A 22,835-nucleotide genomic window follows, 5' to 3' on the forward strand; every position below is an offset into this window, starting at 1 on the left:
ATATATATATATATATATATATATATATATATAATGTATCTATATATATTTTTTAATTTAAAAAGAATTTTAAATTCAAAGGGTCAGAGAGAAACATTTGACACAGCACTGACACAGGACATCTTGAAGCCTTAATTTAGAATTCAAGCTGTACAGAATTGACGGCTATAAATGAGAGGCTCTCAGAGTCCCGTGCCCTTTACTAAGTGGAAACAGCAATATTTTTTTTGTTGTTAAATAAATCTGCATTGTGAGCTCAGCTATGGTTTTAAAATTTCGTGTTAATGCTTTTAGCCAATAACATGTCTACTTATCCATTTTTCCCCCCTGAATCAAAGAAAAAGTCAAGAAACTCCAAAATGGAAATAACTACCTTAAACTTGGTTCATCTGAAAAACACTGAATAGGTGGTAGACACCTTCTAAAGGCTTTACAAACTCCAACTCATTTAAGCTTCATAAGGTAGGGGAAATTCATTGTTAGGAAATTGGGACCCAGTGAGGTCAAGACACCTGCCCCAAATCACCCAGCCACTAAATGGGGGAGTTGGACTGAAACCCCAGGTGGGTTGGTACCAAAAAGGGAAATTTTTTAATTCTTTGTGACAGCTCTGTGTGGATGGTAATAAAAAACACCCCCATGGAAGGTTAGAGCCTTGAGAGCAGGGGTGCGTGTTCCCTCTGGAAGCTCCAGCACAGAGAAGAGAGTCTGGTGGGAAGATGCGTACCCCTCACTGCTGGCAAATAAACTGATAAACGATAAATATGAACTTATTCATATTGCTAATTTTACTCTTTTTTAGGAAGATGAGAAGTCAAATTGTGTAAGGAAGAATTAGCCTTTGGACATGTGACTGGACTTCAGCGAGAAGTCGAAGACAGCTCTGCTGGAGCAATAACGGCCAGTCAGGCCCACAGGAGGGGTTCTACCTGGGGACCAGGGGACCACGCCTTGGCCCTGGCACGGTGACAGTCGAGGGCGGAGTGTTAATAATACCTCCCTGAGCCCTCTGCTAAGTGCCTGAAAGGGAGCATCTTATTTATCACAGGGAACCTCTAGACCCTGAGACCAGCCTGATTTTACAGATGTAGGAACCAAAGCACAGGGAGGTTACTGAACCCAAGTCACAGGCTGAGGGGAAGTAAAGCAGAATGTACATGGGGCCCGGGGGTTCATGCCTTTGACCCCATTGCTATGCTTCTTCCCGGGAAGGGAAGAAACTTATCGTCTCCCTGCTGGCATCCCATTTCTCAGTTCGCTGCGTTCACTCACTCTGAAGGGGGCTGGGTGGGGTCTCTGGTGTCACTCTGGATGTCCCAGTGGCTGCCAGCCTGAGCATCCCTGACAGGTGTTGATGGACACTTCTTTTTGCCCCTCAGTGAGCTGAGGCCCATCGGTACAGCACATGTATGCCATGTGCACAACCAACACACACACACTCATTTTCCTGTTCTCCCTCTGCCCTATAACTTGCAGTGATCTGAGAAGGGTGGGGGGCGAGGACATGAGTGACTCCCCAGCTTTTCCCCAGCTCTTCCTGGGATGGGCCTGCCTGCTAGAACTGTGCATTACTCACCTTCTCCTGCCTGTCCCTGCACGCAGGGGAGGCCAGCCCAGGTCTAGACTACTGTGACCTTGGGGCTGCGTCTGCTTAAAGCTGGGGTCGGTAGTCATAAGCCCATTTGGCTAACAGACCTTCAGTCACATATCGCAAGCTGGCCTCTATCAGTAGTCATGGTGATAACGTGGCCTTCATCTAATGCTCTGTTTTATTTCTTTACTTGTTTACAGCCCAGGCAGGTAAAAGTGGAGGTAGCCCCCCGGCCCTTGGTGAGCCCAACAATATGGGAACTTAGAGTTTCCTTCCTTAATCTGCTGGAAGCCACTGGTAGAAAAGTAGAGAAGTTCCTCCTAGCTCTTCATCTCCTAAGGAGGGAAGAGAAATCAAAAGTTTTGCCCTCCCCCACTCCTACTACTACATTATCTGAGAGCCAGCATTTTTAGCTTTCCAGGAAAAAAATAAGCAAAACCTTCAGAGATTCTGTGGCAGGAGTGCACCACTTCCTGCAGCCCAACTCATGCCCTAGGGGTTAAGAAAACCCCACAGCCTTAGGGACAGAATGGGCTGGAAGAGTGAACTTTATCCCCATTCCCCAGTGCTAGGGACATTGATGAATATACAGGGACAAACCAACCCTATGAGCAAAAGCCCGAGAAAGCTTAGCCAGGGCATTTTTAGTTATCAATTCAGAGACAGGACATAACCGGTACCTCGAACTGTCTCTTTCAATACGGAGCAAGTCTTACCAAGAATGCGGTCACCTCCTGAGAGGGTAAGAGCCAGACAGAGACAGGAGAGGGAGCCCAGGCAGAACATATTATGGAATTAGAGATGAAAAGATCAGAAGGTTGTTCCCAAGACCTAGTGACAATAAGTATTCAAGAGAGAAAGGGAGGTCTAGCAATTCTATTTCTGTTAGTATAGATGCCCCATATAGGATGATTTCCAACATGATGGGCATTTGCAACACTGAACAACTAATCTGGAATAGTCTGAAATGGTATTTTTGCAAGTATCCAAATTGACTATCCACCCTCTTGGAATGGCCCAGACACAGTAATTTTATAACTTTTTAAATTGCTCGTTTTTGCCTGGAGCCAGGGGAATGAACAGCTCAGTAAGCCAAGCTCCCATTGTGTGTAAAACTGATGTCAACAGAGCAAGCGAACATCCATCTCGTGCAGCCTATACTACTTCTTAAACAAGGTTTCGGAAGGCAAATCATCTTCAGAAACTATACACTGATTGTTTTCAAAAGAAACTTATTAAGGAGAGAAAATAACCTCTGGGGTTGAAAACCAGATTTACAGGAAAGATGGGCGTAGTGGGGTTGGGGACGGGGAGGGAGCCGTCCATTTTAGTCTAATTTTCCTAACTTCATGTCACAAAGAAGACCCTTCACGAGTAAACGTCATTATCAAGCGAACGTTGACACTTCAGCTCAGCTGTAGGAAGAATGGGAGGGGAGAGGAACAAGGAAGTAAGATGCAGATAAAGTGATTCTTCAGAAATGCAATTCATGGGCAAGCTTCTGATTGCAGAAGAGATGAAAAAGTAAGTTAGCAAGACTGGGGAAGCCGAGGAAACATCACAGGGTGACCGACTGTCCTGGTTCGCCCAGGACCGAGAGGTTTCCCAGGATGCAGGGCAGTCCTCGGTGCTAAAAGCTGTGCAGTCCAGGACAAACCCGGATGGTTGGTCGTCCCACCCCATGGATCGGCGCATTTGACCCATCCTGATTCATATTCTTTACTTTGGATACAGATATTTGGCTTTTGTCCAAACCATTAGGTCACCAGATAAGAGATTTCAAAGGTGATGCAAAGCAGGACCCACACTGCAGAATCATCATGCCCACAGCCAATGCTGAGAAAAGTGGAGCTCAGAGCCTCTGTGATTCCTGGGGGTGGGGTGTGGTCTTGTGGAGTCAGCTAAGAACAGACATTAAGTATGGGGTTAATCTACACTCCACCAGACAAAGAGTGAATGAAAGACAGGCAACTTCATATGCTTTGCCTAGTCCAAACAGAAGTACCTTCCCACAAGAAATCAAATACTGTAATTTTTTACAAAAATATTTAAAAAGTAGAATCATCATTCTAGAAATGCCTAAGTTCGCCATCATCTAGAACAATAGTTTACAATGCAGCTATGGGAAAATGAGGAGGTGCATTTCCTACATGAGCAGGGGTCCAGGTAAGAGTTACATTATCTCAAAGATCAAACTCTCCAGACAACACTGCTTTCATTATGCAGTGACATGACTTGTGTATAGGAAAAAAAAACGACATCTAACACATTCCAGCATTTCAAAAAGTGCCCAGAGCACATTGGTAAATCAGGAAGGAAAAACTTACAGAGAACAATTTGATGCTACCATGGCATAAGGATTGATCAAAACTTTCTGATTAGCTTTATTTTCCTAATACCAGTCTCAGAAATCACATCACCTTTTGTAACATTTAATTCATACTCAAAATTTCTTTTGGCTGTTAGCCAAGTAAAAGAAGAAAGATTACTTTTAAAGCAACTTGTAAACCTCAAAGGTCAGAGAACAGTAGACTCATTCAGAAGGAGTAGAAAAGCAGGGAAGGAATGATTTCCAGTTACGTACACATTGGTGGTAAAGATGCCGTAGATCAGATCCAGCTCAGGCAGGAAGAAGGTGCCCTGCAGCTCATTGTAGTAGAAAGGGAGTTCGCCAGGGCGGGAGCAGTTGAGACGGGCCTTCATGAACGTGGTCCACGTGTCCTCCAGCAGGAACCGGCCCCCGATGTCATTCTTGCAAAGGCGGGCAGCTCGGGAGAACACGGTCTTCCCACAGTCATGCTCCACAGCATTTTCGCGGAAAAAGAAGTAGGTGAAATTCCCGATGTCATAAGATGACACGAAGTTTGGTTCTAGAAACAACAGGAAAGAAGAAAAGTCTCAGCCTACTGGGCAGCACAGCAAACTCTGCTGGATATTATGTAACAACCTAAATGGGAAAGGAATTTGAAAAAGAATAGATACATGTATATGGAGAACTGAATCACTTTGCTGTACACCTGAAACTAACACATTGTTCATCAACTATGCTCCAATATAAAGTAAAAAGGTAAAACAAAAAAACAGGAAAGAAGAAAAGTCTCAACGTCCATGTGCTACTCCTTTGTGTCTTGCCTGCTCTGTATTTCTTCCAAGGAGACCTGATTTTCTGCGGAAACCCACGGTTCTTATAGAAGAAACAGGAAGCCCTAAGAGCAACTTAGTGATCTATGCCACTGGGTGGAACTCAGTACAGGAGCTCTAAGTGACAGGGAATTGCCAGCGTGATTCCAAACATCACACATAAGCATCCGGAGTTAAGGCAGCACTTAGGTACATAACATTAATACCACCAAAAATGGGCAGCAAAAATGGTGCTTCACTGGTATACTCTTACATAATCTTCAGAAACAGTGGGAGATAAACTGATTTACAAAACGAAACAGACTCACAGACTTGGAGAATGAACCTGTGGTTACCAGTGGGGGAGGGATAGATTTGGAGTTTGGGATTGACATGTACACACTGCTATGTTTAAAAGAAAATAAATAAATAGAAGATTAAAAAAAGGAAAAAATAGGGCTTCCCTGGTGGCGCAGTGGTTGAGAATCCGCCTGCCAATGCAGGGGACATGGGTTCGAGCCCCGGTCCGGGAAGATCCCACATGCCGAGGAGCAACTGGGCCCGTGAGCCACAAGTACTGAGCCTGCGCGTCTGGAGCCTGTGGTCCGCAACAAGAGAGGCCGTGACAGTGAGAGGCCCGTGCACCGCGATGAAGAGTGGCCCCTGCTTGCCTCAACTAGAGAAAGCCCTCGCACAGAAACGAAGACCCAACACAGCCATAAATAAATAAATAAATAAAGCAAACTGTCAACAAGTAAAAATAAATAAACACTATTATATTTTAAAAAAAGGAAAAATAAATTAGACACAGTGAGAGACTAGCAACTATAACAATAAAATAGAACAATTATTTCAATATACTATAATAAAGGTTATGTGAATGCGAAAAGAAAAAGAAACAGTGGGAGGAAATGAGATTAAAACATGAAATGTGATTCAGAATATAGGAGTCTGGTATCATGTTCGTGTAGAAGACACCAAAATTCTTTGATTTTACTTATATACACGAGCATGACTTTGACATAAGTTATGTGCTTTTAGTAAGGACTTTAAAAATGTTTTCCACTTGTGAAAACTGAAACTATAAGGTTAGTGTCCCGAATCAGCTTTAGCAACTCCTGTTACTATGGTGACCATGTAAATGTGATGATCAATTCTTATCTTCCTATTTCTGGGTGTCTGGGGCATCCATTTAAAGGAGGGAAGTGTACTGAGATGGAGTCATTGTCTGGAAGCTTTCTGACCTCATGATTAGATTAAAATTAGGAACTTAGAAATGAAAAAAAATTATGGCAAACTTTTACTTAATCACCACTCTCATTAGGCACTCGGGAATTTATTATAGATTGTCAACTGAATTCCATTCATAGCATTGGAAGTGTTATCTTCACAACTTCCTGTTTGAGTCTATTGATAATAAGGATGATACCCTTTCAGATACAGGTGTGCCCTAATACTGATCTTTAATAACCAGGTTTGATTCTTACTCTTCTCTCTATTGCTAAGAGCTTTCCATTCCATTAGCAAATGTCTTAATTTATGGTGCAATTAGGATAATAGGACAATATCCTTTGGCATTCAAAATTAATGGAAAGATATACACAACAGCTATATCCACAAGGACATATTTCGGGGACAATTAGTTCTGTAGGACAATTCAACTGGCCTTGTATTATTCCAGATTCAATTAGACTGTACCAACAGACATGCTATTGGCGGGACAACTAAAAATATGTTTGGCTACAAAATGACCCATTAATGTTAAGAGGAACACCCACCACAGGCTCACCTGAAATGCAGACAATGATTCAGAGGCTGACAGGCAGGTGGCACTGAGTACCCTGCTATTCTGTTCAGAAAGGCTACAGCCAGTTTTCAGTCAAATACAACTGAATTTCAATCAATATTTGCTGTCGTCACAAAATGCTTCAATTTAATTCAACTTCACATTCTAAAAATGTAACAAATATTCTCCATTGTATATGTCATGTACTTTTCTCTTCAGCCCATGATATTGTTCTTAAGTCATGTTAAGTACATTAGGTAATAGAGGATTTCATAAGAACTGATTTTAATTTATAAACTGTCAAACATAGTGTCCGATCACTTGCTTTAACTTGAAATGGATATTAAAAAGAAACCCAAAACACCCTGGATTGCATTAACAGGTATGAGATGGAAGTTAGAAATATTTACTGTACAGTACGCTTTAATATCCTGGAAAGACGCTCACAAAAACAGGAGGTTACACATCTCCGGCTTGTGTTTTTGGAAAGTAAAGCAAAATATTGGGGGATTTTTGAACCTGTGTTCACTGTGAGTCTCACAAAGAGAATTACTCACTGAAGCAGATCCCAAAAGCAAAGGTGTGAAACAATTACAAAACTGTATTTCGTTTCTGAAGCTAATATCCACATGTATGTCTAATTCTGAAGAGAAGGCTAAATCATATCAGAGCAGGTTCTGCAGCTAGGCTCTTATAACCAGACTGCAGTTTGGTCCTTGTACTGAAAACAAACAAAAAACCACCATCATCAACAACAACAAACCTTATCTAAAATGAAGAAAACAAAGAAAGAAGATGCAGGACAGGCGTGTCTAGCTACAGGTCCCAGCACATGTGGACGAGGTATGAGGCAGAGTCCACAGGGTTTATCAAACACCCTCATGACTACCTACTTCTGCTATTAACTTGGGGACAAACAGCATGCAAACCACATAGTAAACAGTATCTAGGAAGTCTTGAGTAGGAAGTCGAGGAGCTGAAAAAGTAAAAAGATCTGCCTTGGTTTCTTCCAGCTCAAGGCTGGCCTATAGTTTAAAAACCCTGTCGAGTGCGAAACTCTTGCGTGAGGCTCTGAGCTGGGTGCTCCCCCTTCATAAGCTCAGTAAATGCACAGGAATTATAGAGGGAGATACTGTGTGACTCCTCCCATTTCATAGATGAAGACACTAAATCCTGGAGGTTAAGGAACCTGTCCAAGTTCACACAACCAGCAATGGTGGTTGGGTTATGTCCCAAATCCAGACCATCTGACCTCACAGCCTACACACGTACCCTTATACTACACTGAAGAAAATAATGGACTGCAAGAGAACAATCAGTTACATTAACAACAACATTCAAGAACAGGACTTGGAATTCTGGGCAATGCTTTAGAAACCAAAGTGGTGAGTGGATTTACTCAGAACCAAGGTGAGGAGGGCTTGGGAACAGACCAGAGGGGAAGACAGATGCCCGGATGAGTGTTTACTCTGGAGCTATTAGAGACATCAAGGATGCCACAGAAAGAAGAGCAGGAAGAAGAAGCCAACAATCCAAAGGCTTATTCAACAAGAATATTGCTGGGAAGCGTTTGCCCCAACTCCAGAGATGACGTTTCCAATGATGCCCACCAGAGCCCGGGAGTGCCCTCCAGGGACCATGAGAGCCTCTCTCTGTGTTCGTCATTTTCACTGTCCAGCCACTGAACAATTTCACCCAGATATCTCATACGGGAGGAGTACTGAATCATGCCAAGTAGATTAGCCCACGGCTTCCTCTTTCCATGGAGAACCTCCAATGTCTTTCCAAACCACTGCAAACCCACTTTATGATAGGGTGACAAAGAGCCTTTTAGATAGAAATGCTCAACTATATTTTTTTCTGCTGGGAAAACAAGGGAAGAATTTGTGCCTGGTACGTAGTGTATGTGTTTCTCTAACTCACCACATATTACAGGTCATTTTAGCTGGGGAGCTAAACTACATTTGGAAACACATCCTGCGGCCCCACAGTGGTCCTGCAGGCATATGATGGGCCCTGACTGGGTGACCTGCTGTCACATCAGGAGGCTCCCGAGACTTTGGAAACTCAGCCAGCATCCTATTCCTTTTCCAAAGATAGAAGAAAAGCAGAAATAATTGTTAAATAGACAGCCAAGTAGCTCTTGCCTTTATAGATCTAAATCTGGAGGTAGGGGATGTTTGAATCTCACCAGGCAGGATAATAAGATGCATATTGTTTCCATTCCATTGTTGAAGTTCTGTCTCTTGTTAAAATGCAATTCACCATAAGCTAGTATCTGTCACTCCTGAGTGAAATGAACGAGCCATAAATCAGTCAATGGCCTCCTTGTCTACAATGAATGTGAGTGCATGAAAGAGCTCTTTATTCATTATTATTATTAGAGCTACACATGAATAGAAGGTGCTGCTAATTCAGAATAAAAACAGACATGAGTATGTGTCAGCTTATTACAAATATATGCATGGAAAAGCTGTTTTTTCCCTCATGTTTTTAAACATATTGAGTTACGGACTACAGAGTATTCTACAAAATATGTCAGGTTTTAAGAAGAACTGTGTTATGAGGACTTTTATTTGGCACATTGACTTACATAATAGTGACCATGCGGATGGGAGTACTGAGTAGGGAAACACAATATAAATAAACATGAACAATGAGAAGAGCATAAGTATCAACATCTCTGAGAAGATTCTGACCATGTAAAACCAAACACTGAACATCCTGATGGATCCTTCCCCTCTGTCTTCTGTCTATTCCAATGCCTACTGCATCTGTCTGGAGGGGCACCGGGTTCAATGGTCCAATCTGATGACTGACTAGATCACTGAGAGGCTCTTGATATAGAAATATTTGTCTAAATTGATGAAAATGGACATTAAAAGGAAAGGAATTCCAATTTTCCAACTCTATAAAAATCTTACTAGCATCAAAATCTATCAAAATTATTTTGCAATCAAAGGCCACCTTGTGATACACCTGTCAAAGGCAGACTAGAAAATGGTGGGGTGGAGCCTGTATGGGCTGGACCCCGCCCATCCCAGCTTGAAACCCTGAGTGGACCACTGACATCTGGAATGTTCCTTTATCCTGCAACAATTCGACCTAAGGATTAAAGAGACTGGTACAAAGTAGCCTCGCAATAAATGATGGTTATAATTTTTATTTCATGATTTACTTTTTTTTTTTTTTTTGCGGTACGCGGGCCTCTCACTGTTGTGGCCTCTCCCGTTGCGGAGCACAGGCTCCGGACGCACAGGCTCAGCGGCCATGGCTCATGGGCCCAGCCTCTCCGCGGCATGTGGGATCTTCCCAGACCGGGGCACGAACCCGTGTCCCCTGCATCGGCAGGTGGACTCTCAACCACTGCGCCACCAGGGAAGCCCTCATGATTTACTTTTGATTTCCTTTTTAATAATTTCTATTTAGTAGAACTTCACATAATGATAACGAGTAATCAAACATGTATATATTAAAGGTGATCAGAATTTGGGAAACATAAATAAAGCCAGGCTGAGTTTTTAAAATAGCAAGCGAGTCCACAAAAAAGAAAGGAGTTAATGGAAACAATATTTAGACATGACACACAGTGAGCCAGAGGTTTTCAGTTCCCTAATTTGTTGATGTCGGTTACAACGAAAACCATTTCTGTGCATATTCCTAGATTTTAGATACTCTCTTTATTGTGAACAGTTTCCCTTGTCACAGCTACATGAACATGTGCTGCAGAGGGTTCCAAAGTAAAGCTAATTTTATCTAGAGATTTATTAAGAGGGGATAATTAAACCAAAACTAAATTAAGTAAAAAGTGGTTTAAAAGCCATTGATATACTAAAATCCTTTCCTTAAGATTTCTAGGAAAAGATTAGATATATAGATAGATAAATAGATATAGATAGATGGATAGATATACATGTTTGTGTGTGTATGTTTTTTGTGTGTGGCATACATATGTATAGGATTGAGGTATATGTATATATGGCTCAATACTTCCACCTACTGGCTGTATGAACTTAGTCAAATTACTTAACAACCTACATTCTCAGTTTCCTCCTTTTAGAATGGTGATAACAATACCCAATATGTAGTATCATTGTGAAAAGTCAAAGGCAATGCATGCCAAGTGCGTACCACTTGGTCGCTAATCATCAAAATATAGGTCACTATTTATTTATATATATAAACTATCATATAAATAATAAATACATAAATTAATAATAAACATATACAAAAATATATAAATTAATACAAATGCATATGTTGGTAAACATACCATCAGTATTTACTTAACAAGTTAACTCATTAGATTTGCATTCTGTATATCCAATTAGGGTCTGTGTTCCTTTCAGAAGATCTGGAACCAAACATGGTGGAAGGTCTGTGGTAGAGGTGGAGCCTTGCGTGCCAGCCAGAGCACCTATATCACCAGGTACTTCCTTACCACCCACTGTGGGGCTGTCCTACTGTCCTGGGCCCCAGGTATTCCGCAACCCATGCCCTCAAGGCCATTGTAAGGCAACAAACAAGACACAGATCAATGAGCCATCACAGTGAGGAGAAGACCATGGGGGCCAGGGCAGCGAGGTGAATTCGAGAATCAGAAAGGAGGGGAGCAGGGAAAGGGCAGATGCCAGGTTCGGATGGGGCTCCAGGTCAAGAGCAGGAGAGAGAGCAGCCGGAGAGAAGACCCTAAGGGTGGCCAGGAATGGAAGGAAGCTAGTGTTGGCACAGAAGGAATCAATAGGACAGGCGGCAGAAGGCTGGGCCAGGCCAGCGATCCACAGAGAGGAATCTGGAATTCAAGGGCCACTGGAGAGACACTGAAGAGTTTTAAAGACAAGCTTATGACCCAAATTTCCGTGTGTGTGGTGGCAGTGTCAGGTGAAGGTGGGAGTGGGATGTGGTCCAAGCGTGTCCTTAGTGATCACTGACATAGTAACATGAGCTTTGGAGCCCCAGGTCCTTCACTCACTGAGGCCCCGGCAGAAAGAAAGCCATTGCTAAATCATCTCAGGAGGACGAGAAACATGGCAAACATGACTCCTTCCTTCTTCAGGGGACCATAATCTGTTGAAAGTGTTTTACTTATATAGATTTGCTGGTTCAAGTAGGAGCAACTTGTACCACAGGGACACGTTGCTGTCTCTTCCTAAATGAGAGCTGCCACCTGTACATCAGCTTGTACCCTAGGAGCCCAAACTCTCACCAAGCATCCTCCCTCTCTCAGTGTCAACAGGAGCTCCATTAACTGGCTATTGGTCCACCTGTTCTAGCTCACAGGGCCAGAGACATCCTTCTCTATCCTGCTGGCTCACTCCATTCCAAGCATCAAGCCCCTGGCAGCCTTTCCAATCTCCTGTAAGATTCGACTAAATCACACAGTCCAGGGCTCAATTAGTTATAAGTAATGTCATGACTATGTATTTCTGAACATTTTCAAAGCTGCAAGTTTCCATTGACCATGTTTATTTTTTCTTGATTATATTTTAAATGTATAGGTTCTCTTCTTTCAGAATTAATCATTTAACCTGCTGAATTGTAAAACTTAAGGAGTTTTTAAATTGGAATATTAACTTTAATTCAAAGATCTTAGAGATATTTTAATGCCTGTAAAATATTTTTAAAGACTAAGAGGAAAACATGCAAGATTTAATTGAAAGAAAATACTGGGCTACAACATTGTGCAGTTAGAATAAGTAAACTCGTATGATGGCTTGGTCTTCGTCTCCTGAGCTGATCAGGGCCAGGGCAAGAAAGAAGACAAAAACACAGAGATTATACCATCCAATGTTCAGCAGTGAATGAAAAAATGTGAGAGGCCATTGACTGAGGGAAAACAAGAAGTTTAATACAATAATATGGAGACAAATTTACTGAAACACAGAGAACTGAGTATCTTATAAACAGGATGACAATATGATTTATGCTCCAAACTGGAAATCTTTTGAGAGGGAAAAGGAGTAATGTTAATCATGCCAGGTGTCAGGAGTGATCCAGGACTGTCACCAGGAAACAGCTATGATGTCTAGACAATGAACATCAAAACATTTTCGTGAGTGGTTATATAAGTACTAGTAAATTTCTATATAGCATATTGTGCTCTCTATAATGGGGCATATCTTCTTTGTGTGGATCTGTTTTTTTTTTACGCAGGTCTCCATATGCCTTAGTGTATACAGTTGGTGCCTCTGGTGTCATAATATCTTGATGGGGGAAGGAAGAGTGGGATTTATCCATTCTCTTTTATTTTTATAAATTTATTTATTAAATTTATTTATTTTTGGCTGCATTGGGTCTTCGTTGCTGCACGTGGGCTTTCTCTAGTTGTGGTGAGCCGGGGCTACTCTTCACTGCGGTGCACGGGCCTCTCATTGCAGTGGTTTCTCTTGTTGCAGAGCATGGGCTCTAGGCATGTGGGCTTCAGTAGTTGTGGCTCATGGGCTCTAGAGCACAGGCTCAGTAGCTGTGGCACATGGGCCCAGTTGCTCCATGGCATGTGGGATCTTCCCAGACCAGGGTTCAAACCCGCGTCCCCTGCACTGTCAGGTGGATTCTTAACCACTGCACCACCAGGGAAGCCCCATCCATTCTCTTTTGAAATGTGTAAATTGGAAGTCCAAATTGCAACTGAGCAGGACCCTTCCCAGGACAAACGCCCCACCCCCGCTGTCCTCTGCCTGCCTCTTGTCTGTAAAAAAAAAAAAAAATTTGGCCAAAGAATAAATTTAATCAGAGAAATGGGAAAATACAGAAGCAAAGGAAAACAGTCAAGCAAGACAAAATAATAATCGTTTAGCCATTAAACAAAGTCAAGGACCTTTATTTCCTCCTCAAGGACTATAGATGATATTCTGAGCCATGTCCTTTGAGCTGTTTTGCAGATACTGAAACGCCCACCAGGTGGGAGAAGTTAACTGTACGCTGCTCACAAGCACAGAGACCCCAGACTGGGTGGAACCAGAAGGTCAGTGATGTTGACTCCTGGCTACCTCACCACCACTCAATCTGAAAAAGATCCACGAGTTGATCATGTACCTTGCAACTCTCTCCTCAGCACGTGGCCCCTTCCTCATTTCCCTGTTTAATCTTTGAGCAAAACCTGGGGAGTGGGAGTTGGTTCCTGGGGACATGAGTCCACCTTCTCCCCAGAATGGCTGGCTTCCTCAATAAAGTCATCTTTCCCTTTACCTAACACTTGTCTCTCAGTATTGGATTCTTGAGGAACATGCAGCCGAACCTGAGTTCGGTGACAAAATGACTTATTGGCAAGTATAGAGCCTTCATCACAACACTAAAGGGATTCTGTGGCTGCTCAAGTTTCAGGAACTCAGCACTCAATGACCAGGACAGAACACACTATTTTCAAAGAGCACAACAAGAATTGATTCCTTCCTGTCACCTACCAGATGTTTGTGTCCATAAAGGGCTGTGTTAAATAACCCCACAGGCTCTTCTTCTTTGGGTTTAATAACCCCAGCTCATTCCATCTCCTTTTGCAAGTTTTCACCAATCAAGAAGCACCGGCCACTATTTCCAAAGTCCCTGGATCCCGCTTCCATGGCAACTTGTGCATAAAAATGTGGACATCAGGAGAGAGACGGAGGCAGCTTATGGTGGCGGTATTTCCTAAGATGTTGACTAAACAAAGGGGAGGCCAGAAGTCCACAGAGGCGTAAGGATCTGTCTTCAAATCCTAGCTTGTGCATGCTTCAGCATGTAACCCTGGTTCAGATAACACCTATATGGAGACTCCCAACCACCTGGTAAGTTGTAAAGAGCCACTGTGACTCCCCCTTGCACCTGGAGTAACAACTGGATGTACCAGAGGCTCCAGCAGGTGCACAGACAGGCAAATGGTATGTAAGGAGGCCATTTATTTAAACTCTTTTCTGACCCTATAAAGATCATCAGACTTGGTTTACAACACTCTTTCCAAAGGGTGTTTACATCCATCCCACACAAGACAGACAATCTGCCCAACGCCCTCTGATAGGTTTGATCAAGCCTGAAAATTAGAAAAGGGCAGCTCGTCATGCTGGGTCTCATGTCACACAACTTTGCTCCCATGCTCTAAGTCCACGTGTCATCACCTTCACAAGTTGAAACTTCACGAGTCAGCTGTCAGCTGTTAGCCTTTCAGCTGCAGTACTGAACAGAGCCCACTGTTCACAAGGACAGCCCTCTGAAAGCATCTCCCCAGGTGCTGTCTGGTAAAGTACAAAACTAGGCTGCTGACTACACAATCGTGATTTTTGTTCTGGGTTTTACCTAGCTTCTTTTCCTTGGTAAACACTACAGATTTCCTAAACAAGTGCACTTCATTCCCAGGCCCCTCTTGTCTTTATTTTGCTTATCTGGGAACTGCCTGCATTTATGAATTTCCTGCTTTAGCAAATCTGGTCTGTCCAGGGAGAGCCTAGTGCAGACTGTTCACACCTTCAGGGACTGCACTGTGTAGACTGCCACAAAGTGATCTCACTGTCCCCAGGATGGAGCCCAACAGGGTCACCCCAGCCTGGCCATGTCTGGACCCCCAAGAAGTGGTGTCTGCGCCCAGGGAGAAGCAGGGAGCTCCACAAAGCACCTGTCTTCATGATAAGCAGAAACTATTTTTCCTTGAGTTAAGCACAGAAGGATTTTTCTCCCTCCAAGTAAGTTATCTTTAATCACTAGGTTAATCCTTGTATTTTAAAGACCTCAAAGAGTCTATTTAATGTGTGGGTAACATCAATAGAGTTATTTCAAACCAGCAGAATTTGAGATTGTTACAGAGTTTTCTTAACTGGAAACATAACAGCTCATTAAAAATGATACAATGGGGCTTCCCTGGTGGCGCAGTGGTTGAGAGTCCGCCTGCCGATGGAGGGGACGCGGGTTCGTGCCCCGGTCCGGGAAGATCCCGCATGCCGCGGAGCGGCTGGGCCCGTGAGCCATGGCCGCTGAGCCTGCGCGCCCGAAGCCTGTGCTCTACAACGGGAGAGGCCGCGGCAGTGAAGGCCCGCGTACCTCAAAAAATAAAATAAAATAAAAGATACAATGGATTTCAAGTGTGTTTTCCTCCAGGTGGAGGTCAAGCCTGGAATCTCAGAGAATGGGAGGAAGCAGCAGAGTTCTGTGGAGAAAACCCAAGAGAGAGACAAAAGCTGCCTCCAGGGAAGGAAAATAAGCAGGTTGCTGCCTGCCAGTGAGATTAGGCCCCCAAAGATGTCCATGCTGAAAGCTCACTGACAGATTCCTTTTTCCAAGTTCCTATCGAGGTTTTAGTCCATGTGCAAGCATGCAGTTCCCCCAGAACCCACAAGTTCAATCTGTACAATGCTAATTTGCAGATGTATTTTTTTTTTCCCTTTTCATGGGTTGACTGTTTCCCCGATTTGATTGCCAGTTTCTTGAAGGCAAGTTTTACAGCTTCTCTATTTTAAGCATAGACCATTAAACATGTATTACCCTGCTTTACCATAATCATTTAATAAGGGTTATTAACAATTAGTATTTTAATGCGTTAAGGCTGTTAAGGTACTTCTCTAAACACATAAGTTTGTTTGAAGAGCGATTTTGGCACAGGGGAAAAAATCCGATTTTGAAACTTATAGTCGTGACCGAACATATAACTCAATGTTTCAAGTTCCTCCAGAACACTATCCAATTAATCATACTGTCTTTGATAACTAACTGAATACATAATGGTTGAAAATGGGAGTCCAAATGAGAATGGCCAAAGAAGATTCTTTAAATGTTTGGACCCGCATCAGTTTCAAACATACAAATCTATATTTTTAAAGTTCTGGGTTGCAACTAATATGACACATTCCCTTTGTTAACAACAAAATTCATATTTCTGCTACTTATGAAATGTGCCTATCTCCTAGTCATTCAACAAATATTGATGGAGCCTCAACTGTGTTTCAGGCACTATATGAAATGCTGACCACACAAAAATGGATCCCACCTAATCCCTGCCCTCAAGGAATTCAGAAACACATGGGTGGGGAAAACAAAGATGTAAACTACTCATCTATTAGTTCATTTATTCAAAAATGATGTATTGGGTGTTTACTATGTGTCCAGCACTGTTGAAAGTATATGGGATCCATCAGTGACCAACAAGTAAGCCTGGCCATTAGGGAACATTCATTCTAGTGGAGGAACGGAGACAAGTACTAAAAGCATAACGCTAAGGATAAAAGTCTAACGTGGCTAAGGGGAATCAAGAGGGCTAGATGGAGGAGCGGGTCGTTTCAAATAAGGTGGTCAGGGGCGAGGTCCCGTTGAGAAGCGGCATTTGAGCAAAGACAACGGAGCTAAACCCACTGGCCAGCTGGATTGCCTGGGGCTGAGAGCTCTCCAGATACAACAGGGACCAGCAAACTATAGCCCTCAGGCAGATCCTGCCTGCTGGCTATGAATAAAGTTGTATGTGCACGCAGCATGCGTGTATGCATTGGTGATGGCTGCCTTCATGCTACGATGGCAGAATTGAAAAGCTGCAACAGAGACCATACGGATCCAAAGTCTAAAATATTTGCTCTCGGGCCCTTTATAGAAAACGTCTTCTAATCCCTGGAAGAGAGGAGGGAGCCAGTGGCAATGCATGTAAGAGGTTAAAGCAGAAGCAAGGGTGGGTAGGAGAGAGCACAGGGAAGCATCGGGGGATGGCCAGCACTGCCTCAGCTTTCTCTGCAGGTGAAATGGGGACGCGAGCGGGGTTGGAGCAGGACAGGGGCCACGTGCTCCAGTATGGTGGGGTGAAGACAGCCATGCACAACGCCCATCAAGAAGGGATGAAAGGGACCCACTGAGTCTTGGGGAAACTGCAACTTCAACTGAAGCTACTACGGAGGAGCAGGAATTACGGATGAGGCAAAACTCAAGGGAAGAAAGAACAGCATAAACAGCACGTGGGAAGGAGCATGGTGAGGAAAGCACAGTGCAGCCAGGGAAATGCGCACTCCGCCTTAAAGGATGCTGAGAGGGCACGTGGGCAAAGGAGCAGTGGAGTCAGATCACACAGGCTGGGAAAGAGAAAACCCGATGAAGGTGTCATAGCCAGCCCTGCTCTCCTCTCCATGTCAGCCCTTGCTGACAGCCGATGGCACGGCCACCACCTGGGTCTTGCTGCACTGGTGCAGGGGCACAGGCGGGACACCCACTCATTGGTGGACAGCTGTAATGGTGGTGGTATCACAAGACAATGCACCTGGAGCTCTGGTATTAGATCCAAGGCACTTAGCTTGCTCAGGGCAGGTTGTTGGAACCCTGCCAACCAATTTATGCTGGGTCTCTGGGAGGTGTGGCGGGAAGATTAGAGGCTTGGTAGGTCCTTACTCAGGGCTCTCTGTATCCTGGCAGGACGTCACCCTGGACAGCCTGATGTCACCACTTGCCTGAAGAGTAGCCCTGAAGCAAAGGAGGTCCCCAGAGGCTTGCGTCCCTGAAGGGTCATGACTTGCCATGTTTGTCTACATGTTCTGACATTCTGAAGAGCATCCTTTGTGCCGTGTGCTTCTCTTTCTCTGGAGGGTCACAGTGCTGATTTTTGCCAAGCCTTCACTGCAGCCCTTTGAGGCAGTAATTCAGACACAGAATGAGGGGGATGAAATCCACTTTAGAATGCTGCCTAAGAGAGAGGCACCCCTTCCCCAGAGATCACGAGGTGGAGGAGGGATGCACAGTGGATAAGGCTACAGTTTAAGTGGATGGACTGTCCACCCCAGTGCTCTGGAGCATGGAAGGAGGAAACGGGTGCAGTCCGGCTCTGCCCTGGACGAAGACAGCAATCCCTTGAGCCCTACCTGATGACTTCTGATGCTTTTTATTGGGAACAAGAAGGGAACACTGTCTGTCGAGAACGAGGAGAACACAGCTGAGCCCAGGAGACTGAGTGTGGCCAGAGGATTCACCCACAACACAGAAAGAGATGTAACAGTGTCATTGGAAAATAAGACACAGAAGTTTAAGATTTCAACATTTGAGCGTTTCCTGATTAGGGCACTATTGCGGGTTGCATTGTATCCCCCCAAATATATGTTGGTACCTATAAATGTGACCTTGTTTGGAAGTAGGGTCATGGTAGATATAATTAGTAAAGATGAGGTCATACTGGGATAAGGGGGGCCCTAATCCCATAGGACCCATATGAGGACACAGAGCCACAGGAAGTAGACCGTGTGAACAGAGGGAAAGACTGGAGTGTTGCTGCCACAAGCCAAGGGATGCTGAGGGCGGTGGAGCTACCAGAGGTGAGGAAGGGCCCTCCCCTGGAGTCTTCAAAGAAAGCACGGGCGGCCGACACCTTGATCTTGGACTTCTCGCCTCCAGAATTCTGAGAGAACACATTTCTGTTTTAAGCTACCCAGTTTGTGGCACTTCGTGGCAGCAACCCTAGGAAACAAACAAAACAAACACAGCCAGCGTCCAAAATGTCGCTGAAGGCATGGCTTGAGGAAGTGAAGTTGGTTGGTGCCTAGCTGCTGGCTGAGGAGGGAGATGCCTGGCACAGGGCTGGCAGAGGCGAACAAGAAACGCTAGCGACCGCTGTACCGCTCATGCCATGAGCTTGCCCTGTACGAGTTAATTAACCCAATTATGGAAAGGGTCTACCTCCCTGTACAGGCAAATTATCCTATACACAATTTAATCACAGCAGGGAAGCTGAAAACAAAAATTCTGCTGACCACGGTTCACAGGTGCTATCCCCCACACCTCCCCTGCCGAGAAAGTTCTCTTTCGTCAACAGAGAAATGTTGGCAGAAAACTGGTAAATGTCCAAACCAAAGACAGGAGCTCTGCTTATCATAACCTGTAAGCAGCTGTTAGCTGAGTGATGGCCTCCCGGGGACCCTGAGCCCTGTAAACACCTGGAGGTACTGAGGATTGTGTAGTAGGTGAAGGTGTCTGGGGGACCTGGACGTGGCAGCAGCAGGACACGGCAGTCAGGAGAGTCCAGCCCAGAGGGGCAGCAGGGGGCACAGTGGGGAAAGCACAGAGGAGGCTTGTCAGTGTCAGGAAAGATGGGAAACAAGAGGCTGGTAGGTGTCAGTAATCAGGAACCACAGCCCAAAATGTTCCTCCACGAACTCAGCCAACAGACATTTACTCACTGCCACTATGCATCCGATGTCGTATCAGACTTTGGGGAGTTCACAGTAATTACGTCTATGTATCGAGTACCTGCTGCATGCCACCAATATTCGTCATATCTTCATGGTCTGATTTTTTATCTCACAACCGCCAGGTCCGGTGGCAAGTTATTTCCAGCTTGCAAGCGAGGAAACCGAGAATTGAGACAAATCAGCATCCTGAAGGGTGAGCACTGATTCGCCGGCAGGACTTTCCACCTCCAAAGCCTCCATCCCCTACCTTCTTATACGATCACTGAGCCCACGAAAAGACAGTGACCTCTGCCCAGATAACCTTGTAAGTTAATAGGTGTTTGCTACCCTTCTCTCTATCTCCTGCTCTTGACCTGGGATGGAGGGCTGCCCTTCCCCAGCTCCTGGGGCCTGGGTTCTGGGATCTGCAAGTAATAAACCTTGTGACTGTACTTTCTTTGCGTGAGTGTATTGAAACCGCACCTTCAATCAAAGCCCCAGGGTTTTCACTTCCCCAAAACGGGAGGTTGGATGCTGAGGAAGCTGCCTGCCAACCCCACGTGGAAACTTGTACCTCTTCATTCAGCAGGTCATAGTCTGCATATTCTTAGCACACCAGCCCTGGGATTTTCCGACACTAAGCTCTATCAAGAACAAATCTAACTCTCTGATCTCCATTTAGTGGGCACCTAATATCACACAGGAAATAGGACCCTTCCTGGATACTGCAGAACTAAGGGTGTTTTTAGCTTCATTGCGTTTCTTTGTCTTTGTCTCATGGAAGAGGGAGGAGATCTGAGCATTTTTATAAAAAGATGGTGATTATCACCAGAGAGCAAGAAATTTAAGGATATGGAAAAAAAGGATAACAGGTAAGGCACCAACCTCCAGTAAAGAAAGAAAATTACTCCAGAGCACAGTGGAAAGAACAGAGACAGGGTGTCTGGTCAAAGGGCAGATGGAAGGAAAAGTGTGGATTCCAAGAACAGTGAGAATAAATGTCCCTGCATCCGGGCCCAGCAGGGGCACAGAAGCAGAGCTCAGTGGGGCTCAGAGGCCAGAATCTATGCTGGAGGGAGAGTCAGAGCAGAAAACCAGGGCCAATCAGAGGTGGAAATGATACCTCAGGGTTCAGTAGAAGGAAGTGTCCCAAGAGAACACAGGAGAGGGAATCAACACTCAACTTGGGAGCCTCAGGGCTCTCTGTGCTCTGCCCTGGGAGTGAGGGCCTTCCTGGTGGGGAACAAGAGGGTGACACTCCCTGAGGACGGCGGGAAAATTCAGTGCCATGTGAGTTATGATGACACCGTGAGCAGAGTGGCGGCTCCGCCATGCTCACCTTGGACTTACTTGCAATCACCACAGTTGCTGGATAATATCATTTATGATTTTAGGACATATATGCCTACAGTGACTGTGGAAACCCTGGGTGAGCTCTTCAGCTGTCCTTATGACATCACCTGACTCTCAAATGGGAAAGATTGCACCCAGAAGGTTAACAGCATCTGAGCACCTGATCAGCCTGGGCATCTAAGTCACATGGAAAGAAACAGTGTTTCTAACTCATGCCATAACCTGAATTATTTTCCCAAGATATTCTTCAGGGTGTCGCTTCCGGGGAAAGAAAGAGATTGTACTCCGAATTAATTTTTACTTTGCTTTCAGCAAACTCTAAATGCAATGCTTGTGGCTGGGGAAATAAGTCATTTTGATTTTTAACTGGAAACTGCTTGGCCAGTAAAACTCAACGAATGAATAGAAAGAACTTTAAGCTACACAGATGAAAGAAAGCATCAGAGCGGAAAGGAAACCTTCCACAGAGAGTCGAAAGGTCCAGTTGAAACCAGTTCAACAGAAATAATGTTAACCTAGGGAATCTAGTTAGTGCTTTGGTTTGAGAAAACAATTCACGTTGCCCTTTGGAAGCCCATGGAGTCATTCAACTTGCTGAAGCAACTGGATGAAGACTCTTTTCTCTACAAGGGAGTCTTTTAAAGGCAAACTGTGATGGCTGGTTTGACTATCTTATTTGACAAAATGCTCGTGTGTATATATACACACATATGCATAAATATGCGTAAGTGATCATTCTAAACCAGTGGTTCTCAAAGAGAGGCAATATTTCCCCCAAGGGATATCTGGCAGTTTCTGGACAAAGTTTTTGTTGTCACAATTCAGGAGGTGGGCCATACTATTGCAACTAGTGGGTATAATGCAGGGTTGCTGCTAACCATCCTGCAATAATCAGGACAAACTCCCTCCCCCCCAAAAAAGAATTATCTGGCCCAAAGCATCAATAGTGCTGAGGTGAGAAACTCAGGTCTACAATAATGAGCTGGTACTTGAATGAAAAGCCAGTAAATCTTTGTAGGACTTGAAAGCTCAAAACAGTAAATATTATCATGGCAATTATAAGATTTCATCTTTATGCGAACTATCCAATAAACGACTGAGGGAATGGATTACATATGGTGCATACATCTATCAATAACATTGTGTTTGCTAGTGTGTGTGTACCCATATGCAGAGGGCTGAATTTCAGCTGGCAGGTCTCAGTACCTGGCCAACTTTAACTTCAACTTGGGTGGCTGGAATCACTTTCTATTTGTTAATTGAGCAAGTGACCAAGTTCTAGCCCAGGATTCAAGGGAAGTCTTCTGGGGGTTTCTGATTTCTTCTAAAAAAAGGACACAAGGAACGTGGTTCTTCTTCCACTGGATATTGTCATGTCTGGGTGCAGTACTAGGAATTGTAGCCGCAGGTTTGCACCCATGAGCAGAGCTAGCCTGAGGACCAACCTGACAGACTGTGGGTGGCAGAGACAGTAGTGACAGGACTTGGGTCCCTTACTAACTCTTGAGTCATTGAAGTGAGCAACTTTGAAGACACCTACCCTGACCTTCCAGTTGTATGACTTGACACCCTGTTTTAAAAAACTGTGGTCAACTTATATGTGGAATCTAAAAGAAAAAATGATATAAATGAACTTATTTACAAAACAGAAACAGACTTCGAAAACAAACTTATGGTTACCAAAGGGGAAACGTGGTGCGGAGGGATAAATTAGAAGTGTGGGATTGACATATACACACTACTCTATATGAAATAGATAATCAACAAGGACCTACTGTGTAGCACAGGGAACTCTACTCAATATTCTGTAATAACCTATATGGGAAAAGAATCTGAAAAAGAATGGATACATGTATACGTAGAACTGAATCACTTTGCTGTACACCTGAAGCTA

At 44.2% G+C, this 22,835-nt stretch overlaps 1 protein-coding gene across 2 annotated transcripts in view; it reads right to left on the reverse strand.

Moving 5' to 3' along the window:
* SEMA5A (semaphorin 5A) overlaps positions 1-22,835 on the reverse strand; it is a 471,369-nt gene that overhangs the window by 134,990 nt on the left and 313,544 nt on the right. For both annotated transcript variants that reach the window (XM_029215912.1, XM_029215913.1), the window contains one exon: positions 4,176-4,461. In XM_029215912.1, the coding sequence (XP_029071745.1) occupies positions 4,176-4,461 (286 nt within the window). The remainder of the gene's footprint in view (positions 1-4,175; positions 4,462-22,835) is intronic.

This window comes from Monodon monoceros, unplaced genomic scaffold (genome assembly GCF_005190385.1).
Source record: "Monodon monoceros isolate NGI ecotype Baffin Bay Population unplaced genomic scaffold, NGI_Narwhal_1 Super_Scaffold_12, whole genome shotgun sequence".
Lineage (NCBI taxonomy): Eukaryota > Metazoa > Chordata > Mammalia > Artiodactyla > Monodontidae > Monodon > Monodon monoceros.